General features: G+C 36.2%; 1 protein-coding gene across 1 annotated transcript in view; it reads left to right on the top strand.

Annotated features, from left to right (window-relative positions):
* LOC108739205 (protein Wnt-10b) overlaps positions 1 to 12,517 on the top strand; it is a 41,640-nt gene extending 29,123 nt beyond the window's left edge. The window contains exons 3-5 of the mRNA XM_018472996.2: positions 6,481 to 6,758; positions 7,774 to 7,961; positions 11,879 to 12,517. Of these exons, the coding sequence (XP_018328498.1) occupies positions 6,481 to 6,758; positions 7,774 to 7,961; positions 11,879 to 12,227 (815 nt within the window). The 3' untranslated portion in view covers positions 12,228 to 12,517. The remainder of the gene's footprint in view (positions 1 to 6,480; positions 6,759 to 7,773; positions 7,962 to 11,878) is intronic.
* The last annotated feature ends 176 nt before the right edge of the window (positions 12,518 to 12,693 follow it).

The raw sequence follows: 12,693 nt of genomic DNA, 5'->3' as shown, positions 1-12,693 counted from the left end.
AGTAATCTAATCTAGGTCTAGGTCTACCCCTCCTAACTACCGTTTCTGCCTCTAATATGTCCCTGACTAGACCTTCATGCCTGAGAAGGTGTCCTACCAACCTATCTTGCCTATTTCTTATTGACTTCCATAGAGTCCTCTGTTCTCCTATTCTTTCTAATACCTCTTCCTTTTTAACCTTCTCTATCCACGATGTCCTCATCATTCGCCTATGACACCATATTTCGAACGCTTCTAACCTTTTTTTTTCCGCCGCGCCTACTGTCTACGTTTCACACCCGTACAGCACCGTGTTCCAAACATACACCTTTAACAACTATTTTTTGAATTTCTTAATTAACCGTTTGCAACAGAAGTTACTTCCTTTTATTGAAGGCGACACGACCCTGCACTATCCTCTGCTTTATATCCCTACTACTCCTTCCGCTCTGACTTATCTGACCTCCTAGATACCTAAAATCAGCCACTTCTTCTGATTTTTCGTCTTCTATCTTTATATTCGCTCCTTCCCTACTTTTTCTTCCCTTGCATACCAGTATTTTTGTTTTACTTTTATTTATTTTCATGCAGTACTGTTTCGTTAATACCGCTTCCCTTTTATTTAATGATATCTCTAAGTCCTCCTTGCTAAATGCTAATACTGCTATTTTATGACAACCCAGAAATTACAATTTTCGATTGTAAATGACTGAATTTGCGATATAATTAATAGAATTTATTAGGTAACTTGTAATAATCTCGATTTTGAAAACCTTTTTTTTAATATTTGCTCAATTATACTTGTAATATTAACTAAAATACCTAGTAAATTTATTTCNCGCTATGAGAAATGTATCAGCCTTGGAGGAGATTATGTTGAGAAATAAAAAAAAAAAATTTTTAAAAACCTTGTTTTTCTTGGTCAGGCCGGAAACTTATCAATCCACCCTCGTATATAAACGATATATAATATTCTTCTTATCAATTGTTTACTGCTCAGCGAATTTTCGCTTCTCGGACTTCATCAATAATTTCGTCACGCTCGCCGTGATTACCTTGGCTTTGAGTCGAACTAAGCGATAAGTACAAAAAAACCTAACGACATCCAGTTCTCATTAAATGCAGTCGATCCGCGGCTTGTGCTTGCAATTTGCTCGTTACAGTCTTTATAATTGACACAAGGACCATTCCCAACCGTACGCCCTTTTTATGCCCATTTCACCCTTGCTTTTTGCCCGTCGTGGGCCTTCATCACGTTATGGACCTGAATTCTTTCTGACACATATTAGTTAATGGTGTGATCCTTTTTCCGACTCGAAAACGATCTACATACAAATACAATGAAGAATTAACACGTCTTCGAACTTCTTTGAACTAATTATCGCACTTTGAAGTCACTGTCGATTGCATACAAATAGGTAGCATCATACAACTAATCTAATTAAAATCCTAGCCATACTGATTGTGAGTTATGTTCTTCGATAATGAATATCTATGTAGCGGTAACACCGTTAAAATTAATTTTTATATTCGTTTGATTGAATTTTTATTATTATTATTGTTTTGTAAATATTCTTCTAAATCTATTTTTTACAACTTCTTATCTTGTGCATGCCTTTGTTTCCTTTCAACCTAGATTCTATTGTTCTACTATCGTTAACCTTTACCTAGAATTTCATCTTCACCTATACTTGCATGCACTCCTTTACTAATAGCTGGACTTTCCCTTAATAACTTTTCCTAAAATTCTATATTGATCACTCTGAGTGCTATAAACCTGTACCTTCAACCCTACAGTCCATACTTTTTCTTCTTGAATATTCTATCTCTTTTTACTAACAATTCAGCTGTATATAAACCCCTAAATTTCCATACTCAGTACCGAGCGGCATGGCCTAGAGGTTTAGTCCATTGCTTAGCATTCGGGAGGACGGCGGTTCGATTCCGGGTCCGTCTGCCTTGGTCCAAGTTTTTCTGTGGTTTTCTTGAATCATCTAGGCAAATGCTGAGGCAGTAATTTTCCACAGATAATCTTTCATTCTCTTCTGTCTTCATTTCGTCCGTCTCATCTTTCTCACCCGAACCACCACCCACCCATTCCCACGATTCCTGAAAGCAGGCTGAAGAGAGCCTTCCGCCCTACCTTCCGGTAGTCCGGAGGGACTGCCCGCCCACCAGCATTACTGGCTGGTGGGAATGAAACACCCAAAAGTCTTAGTTAAGTCATATTCACAAACCACTCTCCTTTCAAAATTCGAGTAAGTCTACAACGTTTCTTTATTGTTAATTGTCTGCTTGTTTTCATTATTTTTTGTATATATTTTTGTGTCTTGTTGTGTTCTTGTGTCTTTTCAACTTTTATGTTTTTCGTCTGTTGTATATATCTTTTCTATTAATGGTTTTTGTTTTGTGTACAACTAGTAGTAGGGGTACTTTTGAATACCTCAAAAACAAACGCAATTTTTATGAAATATGCAAGGTAGGTTGATAGGACACCTCCTCATACTTAAAGAGCTGATTGGGGACAGATTCGTAAATAGTTAAACATGTAGGTTGCTTTGGTTTTCAAAAAATACGAAAATTGGCTCAAGGAGGTGCATACCCCGTCGGTCCCGGTGGCGTCTGCAAGAAATTTAAGGTGGATCCAGGTCCAGAAAAAATATACTCCCTCATCCAAAAAATAATAGGGATAGCGCTCAATGCTCAAACATACTTTGTTGTCTACAGAAAAATATTTTTTAAACAATTTTAGTAATTTACTTTCAAAAATTTCTGGCGGTCCAGTTTTTGACATTCCACGGCTCGAATTTGGATCGCGGTCCGCCAGTTGCCGGGGGTCACCATTTACATTCTGCCTGTCTGTCCGTCTGCCCTGGTCCATGTTTTTCTTTGTTTTCTTTGAAATCATTTAGGCAAATTCTGGGACAGCAATATTCCACAGATAAATTGTATTCTCTATATCTTCCCCTTCAGATTAAGATAGTAATAAGAAATCAGAGTCAAATAGGGGTAAAAGATTTTATTATTGTAAAACCCACCGACGTTTCGCCTTTTGATTTGAGTTTCGTCAAGGTAAGTTTTTAAGGTATTGCTGGCAAACCGTCGAAAATGATAAAGACTCAAATCAGAGGCGAAACGTCGGTCTGATTTTACCATCTACGATAAATCTTTTTGCCTCTTTTTGACTCTAATTTCTTATTATTATTATCCCGCAGATAAAGTCTTTCACTTTCTTCTGTTTTCATTTCGTCCGTTTCATCTGTTTCACTCCAAAAAAAACTTAAACTTTTGGGTGTTTCATTCCCACCAGCCGGTAATGCTGGTTGGGCGGGCAGTCCCTCCGGACTATGCCGGAAGGTAGGGCGGAAGGCCCTCTTCAGCCTGCTTTCAGGAATCGTGGGAATGGGTGGGTGGTGGTTCGGGTGAGAATGTTAAGACGGACAAAATGAAGACAGAAGAGAGTGAAAGATTATCTGTGGAATATTACTGCCCCAGCATTTGCCTAAGTGATCCAAGGAAACTACAGAAAACTTGAACCAAGGCAGACGGACGGACCCGGAATCGAACCGGCGTCCTCCCGAATGCTAAGCAATGGTCTAGACCTCTAGGCCATGCCGCTCGGTTTTCACTCCAAGCGCCACCCACCTGTTCCCATTATTTTTAAAGGGAAGCTGAAGAGGACCTTTTGCCATACCCTCCGGCTAAATCCGAGGGAATTGCCCACCCACCAGTATAGGAGGTAGCTTATGGGAATAAACCACCCAAAAGTTTCTGTTTTACTAGTACAGTGGTATTAGGCTAGCGCCTAGTCCAGGTTCAAATTTTCCCAGGACTAGCTCAGTCTACCTACGGTCCTGTAGTCGTACGTACGTATGTAATTATTTATCAGCAAAGTAGTGAATGACAATTGTGCGTATGCGTGGCAGTAGCGAATATGCGAAGACAACGAAGAAGTGGCCATAGACAAATGCCATCCATCTTCTTCGGCATGAGTTGGTACCATTTGCACACACACACGCATACATACTTACAAACAAACAAACAAACAAGCAAGGAAACGTACATCCAGAGCCCCAACAACGCGGGAGCGTAGCTCGGTGCCGCCGTACAGATTTACGATCACGTCACCATTGAATGCCGCATAATAAAACAGCAACCAATACCCTATATAGTACTTGTCCTCAAAATTTTTATCTCTCCCTCATACCTTGTTTGTAGCTGCCGTACGAACGCTAAGCAGATTTATTAGGGCCGTTTCTTGCGTTATTTGTGATCGGAGCGATTTAAACATTCGACTCGCAAAAGAATTTATTGTTGGCCACAGAACAACAACCTCTCGATGACTATTTCTTTACTTCGACATGCATGCAAAAGAAACATCGGTACATATTAATCAGTACATTATGTCATCAGCGTTGTGATAGATAAACGGAATCGTTCTACGTCGTTAGAAAGTCGATTTTCAATGATCTTAATAAATTTGCTTCGCCATTTACTAATAGAAAATCAATCGATTAATTGCGTAGTTGGTTCTCCTACGGAAAATTCTATCGCAATTTATCACCTCTGCTATGTAATAAATCCAAGATTCAATTATCATTAAATAAAATGGAGAACTGGTAGTTACTGTCACGAGAGTGGTTGACTTAAGCATTATTACTGCCAATTGTTTATGACTTCTGCAGCAAATAAAACATGTCAACAATGTCAAGTGACACATTATTAGCAACCATCCGCAATGAATGGTTTTTCGGGAGTTATTACGGAGAAAACTAAATTTTTATCATCATCATAAGGTGCTCAGTCCTAAGACTGGTTGGACACGTACCTCCACTCTTTCCTACCCTGAGCTAATCTTCGCATTTCCCTAATAGTAGAATAACCCATACCCTAAACAAGAATTTTTAGTCTCTCTCCAGTCTCTCAGAGTCTTTCAGCGTCTCTGAGAGCGTCTCTCACAGTCTTTCACAGTCTCTCAGTTATTGCCTAGGTGTTTTTATGGGTCTGTGGCGGTAACAATGAAAGACTCGAACGATAAAATTGTTCAATCAGAGATTCGAGTCTCTCACAGAGAGACTGAATGAATAAAACTGAAAAATTGGGAGACTCGATTCTCTCGTAGAAAGACTGGGATCTCTAAAATATGTTGAACTTAGAAAATTTAAACCATGTCTATCGAGACAACACCTATTGAGAGATTCGAATATCTCGTTCAGAGATTCGAGTCTCTCGTTCAGAAATTCTAGCCTCTCGTTTAGAGACTGGATACATAATGAGAATCTCTCTATGAGCGACTCGAGTCTCTCGTTCAGAGACGCTAAACAGTTTTTTTTTTACAGTTTCTCGACAGTCTCTCTCAGCGGCACCAGAGAGACTCGATGAGACACGGAGACTCGAGTCTCGCTTTCAGAGACTCTGAGAGACTGAATATTTTTATCTCCGGTATCCTTAACTATTTGCGAATGGTAATTTAATCTAGGTCTACCCCTCCTAACTACCGTTTCTGCCTCTAATATGTCCCTGACTAAACCTTCATGCCTGAGAAGGTGTCCTACCAACCTATCTTGCCTATTTCTTATTGACTTCCATAGAGTCCTCTGTTCTCCTATTCTTTCTAATACCTTTTAACCTTCTCTATCCACGATGTCCTCATCATTCGCCTATGACACCATATTTCGAACGCTTCTAACCTTTTTTTTTCCGCCGCGCCTACTGTCTACGTTTCACACCCGTACAGCACCGTGTTCCAAACATACACCTTTAACAACTATTTTTTGAATTTCTTAATTAACCGTTTGCAACAGAAGTTACTTCCTTTTATTGAAGGCGACACGACCCTGCACTATCCTCTGCTTTATATCCCTACTACTCCTTCCGCTCTGACTTATCTGACCTCCTAGATACCTAAAATCAGCCACTTCTTCTGATTTTTCGTCTTCTATCTTTATATTCGCTCCTTCCCTACTTTTTCTTCCCTTGCATACCAGTATTTTTGTTTTACTTTTATTTATTTTCATGCAGTACTGTTTCGTTAATACCGCTTCCCTTTTATTTAATGATATCTCTAAGTCCTCCTTGCTAAATGCTAATACTGCTATTTTATGACAACCCAGAAATTACAATTTTCGATTGTAAATGACTGAATTTGCGATATAATTAATAGAATTTATTAGGTAACTTGTAATAATCTCGATTTTGAAAACCTTTTTTTTAATATTTGCTCAATTATACTTGTAATATTAACTAAAATACCTAGTAAATGTGTTTCTGCTGGGATTTTATTTTTTCAAATTCGGGTCTAAATTGTAATTTTTATTATTTTGACTTACGAAGCAAGGGTCTAGTCTCTAGTGGGATAAATTGTAAATATCTTTTTAATATTTAGGTAAATGTTTCTTTTTCATTTTCTCCGTAATGAGGAATAAATAAAAGATTAATATATATAAAAACCATGGGACAGTTGTATACTTCTTAGTAAAATTGAAAAACATTTCTTTGTAGGATATAGAGAATCGGCCTTTGTATACGCCCTGTCATCGGCAGCAGTAGTCATGAATGTAGCAAGAGCTTGTAGTCAAGGGTTTATCATCAGTTGCGGATGCGATCCAAATAAGCAAAATATGAAAAAGGGCTCAGAGGACTTTACGTTCAAGTGGGGTGGCTGTTCACATAATTTACAATATGGAATTCGATTTTCAAAGCAATTTCTGGATTCACGGGAAAAAGCCTCAGACATACAATCCAAAATAAATCTACACAACAACCAAGTTGGAAGACTAGTAAGTACAACTCATGCATCTAAAAGAAATAATGTAATTAATTTTACAACTAAACATTCTAAATGTAGAGGTTATGAAGAGGGAGGATGAGTGAATTCAAAAAAATCACAAAATTTACTCGGATAATATTGTATGGAGTTTCAAGTCGACTGTTTAGTAGGTTCAATGATTATCCTTAAGAAAATCCGCGATGAAAACGGATGAAATGCAAAGATTACTGTTTAAAAATTATGTGTAGCTACTCTACAAATAAAAATAAGGTTATTCCGATATTTCAGAGATTATTCAAGTATCTCATGGTATCCTAATTGATATTTTACATGCGAATGATGTTTGTTTGATTATTATTACGATTTCACGCCTTAACCATTCAACCGATCATTATGAAATTTTGTACACATTGTCAGGGGTAGAAAAAAGGACACAGGGTACTTCTTATTCAGAAAGAACGTACTGTCCCCGAAGGATAGAAAGTCAATTTTTTTTTATATCGATAAAGGACAGTAGGTATTTACAGTCATTCTACTCATTTACAGACTTTAGTTTTATCCTGATGATCCTGGTCAGGACTTTACAAACAAATTTATCAAATTATTGTATTTTCGATGATCCTTTACACGAATTGGGGACATCAACTCGAGCGAAACAGCCGGTACACGGAGAAAGTGGAAATGGAAAATTTACTTAAATATTAAATCGATATTTACAATTTATCCCACTTTCCCGTTGCTTCGAAAATAATGAAAATTACAATTTGGACCCGAATATGTAAAAATAAAATCCCAGCAGAAATAAATTTACTAAGTATTTTAGTTGATATTACANATTAGTATTAACGATGATCATAGCAAGGAAATACGTTCTTCTTTTGTGTAGATTTGTAGATACACTTGAATATCGCCTTACGTTTTACAAACTACTCACAATCAGTCAAATAGTTAAACCTAATTGTGATAGAAGCAGCCCATCGTTTCTCAAGACAAAGCAGAAGTATTATTTACATTTTTCATTACAGGTAATCAAAAATAATATGCAAATAAAATGTAAGTGCCATGGGGTGTCCGGGAGTTGCGAACTGAAAACATGTTGGCGACAAGTTCCTGACATCAAACAAATCGGAAAAATACTGAAAGATCGATACGAGAAAGCGATCTTAGTAAATCATTCCAATTTGGGAAACGGCAAACAAAAAAACCAAAACAGGTAGGCACTTTTTAATATTTTTTTCATTTAATAGCTTCTTAATAATAAATTAAGAATATCTCAGGATCAATCTACTTCTAAAGAAACAAGGAAAGTAACATTCAAAAATGAAAATATGCCGCGTAAATGGCCCACAACGTTAATTTATTAGGCCCATTATTTCAAGTTTTTCTTCTTTTTGTTATTAAACTTTAATATTAATCAGTAAATAATTTCCGTATTGTAATTTTCATACACAAGTGTACCCTCTAACTTGAGAAATTTCCAATAAAAAAGAAGATACTTAACTAAGCAAACTTAAGTGAGACATGAGGGCTCGTATGTACTACACATTATATAAAAAATATTGAAAATAATCACGTCAGTGTTTGGGGGTTAGTCGTAATAAACATCTAGCAAAGGTGATGGTCAAACCTTTTGGCCCACCTTCCGAGCCACCTTCGAATATCGAACAAACTAGTAAGCAGTCCGCCTGGTGGCTTCATCATCGTCATCATCATCACCAAACCAGCTGACAGTTGTATGTCATCTGGAGGTGAAACTAGTGCCGCGAAAGAGCAGCACCCAAGACACGTATACAGAACCAAAAACAACGCTATAGTCGACCGAATGGTGCTGCCGCCGCCGATCCTAAGGTCGTACATAATAATTTTACAATAGTAAAGAATGCAGATGAAGTTATAAGACATGGTCGTATTTCAAGAAAGCGCAGCGCTACACAACAACAACAAAACAGTTAATGAGAATATCGGCGCGTGTGGTCCCATGATAATGATAATAACGTTTGGGTCGCGATGGAGGAGGCGGCGGCTTCTTCTTCGTCTTTGTCAGGGGGGCGGTGCTGTTGTTGGCCTCCTGTGGTCATCGCAGGTCCTGCTGGCACCTCTGCCAAGCTCTCTGATCACTATGCCCGCGTGCAAAAATTTTAAGGCTCCATTACTGCAGTCGTCACATCGACGGTAAATTAAGAGACGAAAACAAAAAAAGGATTAATGACCGAAAGAAACAGTTTCACACAAAATTGCTCAAAAAAAAAACTCTTGCTTCGTAAAAGAGGAAATGCCTTCATTAATCACTTCCAACACCTATGATTCCTAATTAAAAAAAAGACGATCTTCTGAAATTATATGGAAAAAGTTTTTCTTGTTTTACGTTATATTGTAGAATGTTTTCGTATTTTCTTTCAAACTTAATTACTTTAAATATCTAAAACATGGTGAGATACATTAAATTTTGTAACTTTAAATCAACGAATTAATTTTTGATGTTATCCGTAGTGGGTTCAAAAATTAATCCACTAATACATTTAAAACATATTTCGATAGTTAAGGAATCATTCTCATTTTGTTGAGTTTAATCGAAGATAAATTGTAATACCTCTTGTCGTACCGTGACTTCTTAATTGAATGATTAATTTACAAATAAAAGCATTTTTTAGTTAAATCTCGGTTAAATTATAATCAAAAGAGTACAACAGACAAAAACAACAGGAACGAAGAAAGATGTAAAATATAAGCTTCACATCGATGCCATTTTTTACATACTTTTTTTATTTTATTAAATACACCTACAAAAAAACGTTGATTTCATTATATTATCCATTTGGAATGAAACATCCGAATTAAGTCAATTATTTTAAATCGTCTGAAATTACAAAAGTGCACAACGTGAATTTCACGCTCGCGAGCACATGCAGCAGTCTACTAAAAGTAAGCAAACGCTTTGAAAAAGCCCTGCAAGCGTTATTTAGCAAATTGCACAATTCATTCATACTTTGAAGAAGGAGTATGAGAGAGGCGCTCGCACTTCAAACGAGCCGCTCCTTTGAGGGATGATCCAAACAAACAAACCCTTACTTTCCGTTTGAAATAACTCCCGGATAGTTTTCTGTGTTGGCACAAAAGGCCTGAATTAATGTAATGAATGCACCTAGACGGCACATGAGTCAGAAGCTCTCGAAATCGATATATTCCTTCTTGGAATTACCTATTATTACTATTGTTGCTCTTATTATCTGAATAGATTAGCTTTAGCTTTTCAATCCATTTTACTTAAACGACGGTTCGTTGGTTTCTTTCATAGATGTTGGCTATAAAGATTGTCAGTAGATATAGCCATTTACAGTAAGGAATTTACAAAATCGAACAACTAATAGCTACCTACATAAAATTCCAAAAAGTTATGCTAGGTACCTGATTACTAAAAACAGATTAAATTCTTCGCAATTTCGATCTCATCAGCACGCCACAGACACTATGGATAGATCACTAATCATTTCAAAGATGTTTATATAATACCCATCCAGTAAAATGAATTGGCTTTTAAAAATTCGGACTGTAAGGTTTAGACTTTATCATGATGGACGACTTTTAATGAATGTGCATCATATATTTCTTTTCATATCCGAACATTCCTCCGACTCAGTTTTTCCGATAGTCATTTTCCGGAATTCAGAATTCATCGATTAAGTTTAGGGGGGGGGGGGTAAAATTCCCTACCACCTTTCCCCTAGTTAAACTCGAGCCGGAAAATTTTCTATTGGAATTATTTACTATCGGATAAATGACTACCCGGAAAATTCGATGCGGAAAATTGACAAGGAATTGTTTTTCTTTTTCCTTCACTACAATTTCTAAATCAATTCTTTTCAATATCGTTATAATATACTACTTATATTAAATTAGTATTAACGATGATCATAGCAAGGAAATACGTTCTTCTTTTGTGTAGATTTGTAGATACACTTGAATATCGCCTTACGTTTTACAAACTACTCACAATCAGTCAAATAGTTAAACCTAATTGTGATAGAAGCAGCCCATCGTTTCTCAAGACAAAGCAGAAGTATTATTTACATTTTTCATTACAGGTAATCAAAAATAATATGCAAATAAAATGTAAGTGCCATGGGGTGTCCGGGAGTTGCGAACTGAAAACATGTTGGCGACAAGTTCCTGACATCAAACAAATCGGAAAAATACTGAAAGATCGATACGAGAAAGCGATCTTAGTAAATCATTCCAATTTGGGAAACGGCAAACAAAAAAACCAAAACAGGTAGGCACTTTTTAATATTTTTTTCATTTAATAGGTTAATGGTACAAGAAAATTAAATCGGGTTCTATAGAAATAAACTATCTATATTTCCACGAATATAAAACGCCTTTAAATTGAATCTTTAACTGAGGAAGGCGCTTTGGTTGTCGTAACTCGTTTTTAATTTTTAAATTAAGTATTTGNACAACAATACAGTAATTTTATTTAAGTTTTGTTTAAAAATTGAAAATTCATGAATTCAAAAATGTAGACATATAATTTGAGTAAATTTAATTAACCTTAATTTGAGTTCATTACACTACCAAATTAAACTCTTGGTCAGAAGGTTGTCTAAATCAGAAATTGTAGACCGCAATTTCCACCGTAGAAAGTTTTGATCAAACAACTAACAGACTCTGGAAGTAACTTTAATTCCAATAGATTTGTTTAAATTTTTGTCTATGAAATTTTCTGGATTATTGTAACAGTTAAACAGGGCGCGATTTCTATTTTGATGAATACCAGAATTTTTTTTGGAGGTATAGGCAGTTTAAAATAACATGGACTCCCGATGCGCGAAAGGCGAACCTTATCGCATTCATATTGTAGGTAGGTTGTACATGTGGAAAACACTGACTCGGCCTTTTTTCCATTGATTATAACCATATAATCAGTGATGGAGTTTCAAATGAACTATAAAAAGCGACGACCATTGTTTTTAAGAATTATAAATGTAGAAATCAATCAATGGGCGGAGTTTTCTCGCTACGCAGCCCAAGAATAAGGCTCATAACATTCTAAATTACCTCTACTCCCTGACTTCTCCAACTTATAATGAAACAAAGTAGTTATATATGCTGTTAAGTGCCTTTTTGTTTTAGAATAACGACTACAAAGAAAAAAAGAAAAAAACCACAAGCGCGTCTGAAACTATGGGTAACCCCCGACAATAAAATGAAAAAGAAGGATTTGGTCCAAAGTCTGCTCTTTTACCAAAGATCCCCGACATTTTGCGAAAAAGATTTAAATGCAGATGCCTTGGGTACGATTGGAAGGCAATGTAACAGAACCAGTACCGGTCCAGATAATTGTTCATCCCTTTGTTGCGGAAGAGGATACAATCTCCAAAGAATTGTACGCACCGAAAAATGCAAATGCAGATTTATTTGGTGTTGCCAAGTTGAGTGCCAAGATTGTTCTATCGAAGAGTGGGTCGCTATTTGTAATTGATGATGAAAATTGATTTATGTACCTGTACTATCTTCGAAATGGCTGTTGATGTAGGAGACAAGACAAGAAACAGTACTAATTGGTAGGTAACCTTGAAAATTGTCGACAATATTCAATTTTATTTACTCTTTACAAGTAATTTATAATATTCAATATTTGATTTGATGTTCCACTTTTTTGAGTTTAACAATCTCAAGTGATAATAGTCGCCCAAAGACTTCACCCTTTAATAGGTGTTGTTTGAAATATTAGATACGTAAAACAATACAAAATAAAAGTACTTAAACGTGGTTTTTGCATACTGATTTCACGAAAAGTTCTGAAGTAATCATTTGAAATGCAGATAGCGGAGGTACTGCGTACTACAAAATAACTTACCTTTATTAATTAAACATTCCAAAAACAGTATTCGTAATTTTTATCTGACTGATAGTAGTGTAGTATTTATTTTATTATTATAATTATA

This window comes from Agrilus planipennis, unplaced genomic scaffold, assembly GCF_000699045.2.
Source record: "Agrilus planipennis isolate EAB-ADULT unplaced genomic scaffold, Apla_2.0 scaffold174, whole genome shotgun sequence".
In the NCBI taxonomy this organism is placed as follows: domain Eukaryota; kingdom Metazoa; phylum Arthropoda; class Insecta; order Coleoptera; family Buprestidae; genus Agrilus; species Agrilus planipennis.
Note: the sequence above shows the minus strand (reverse complement) of the source record. Positions and strands in the feature narration are given on the sequence as shown.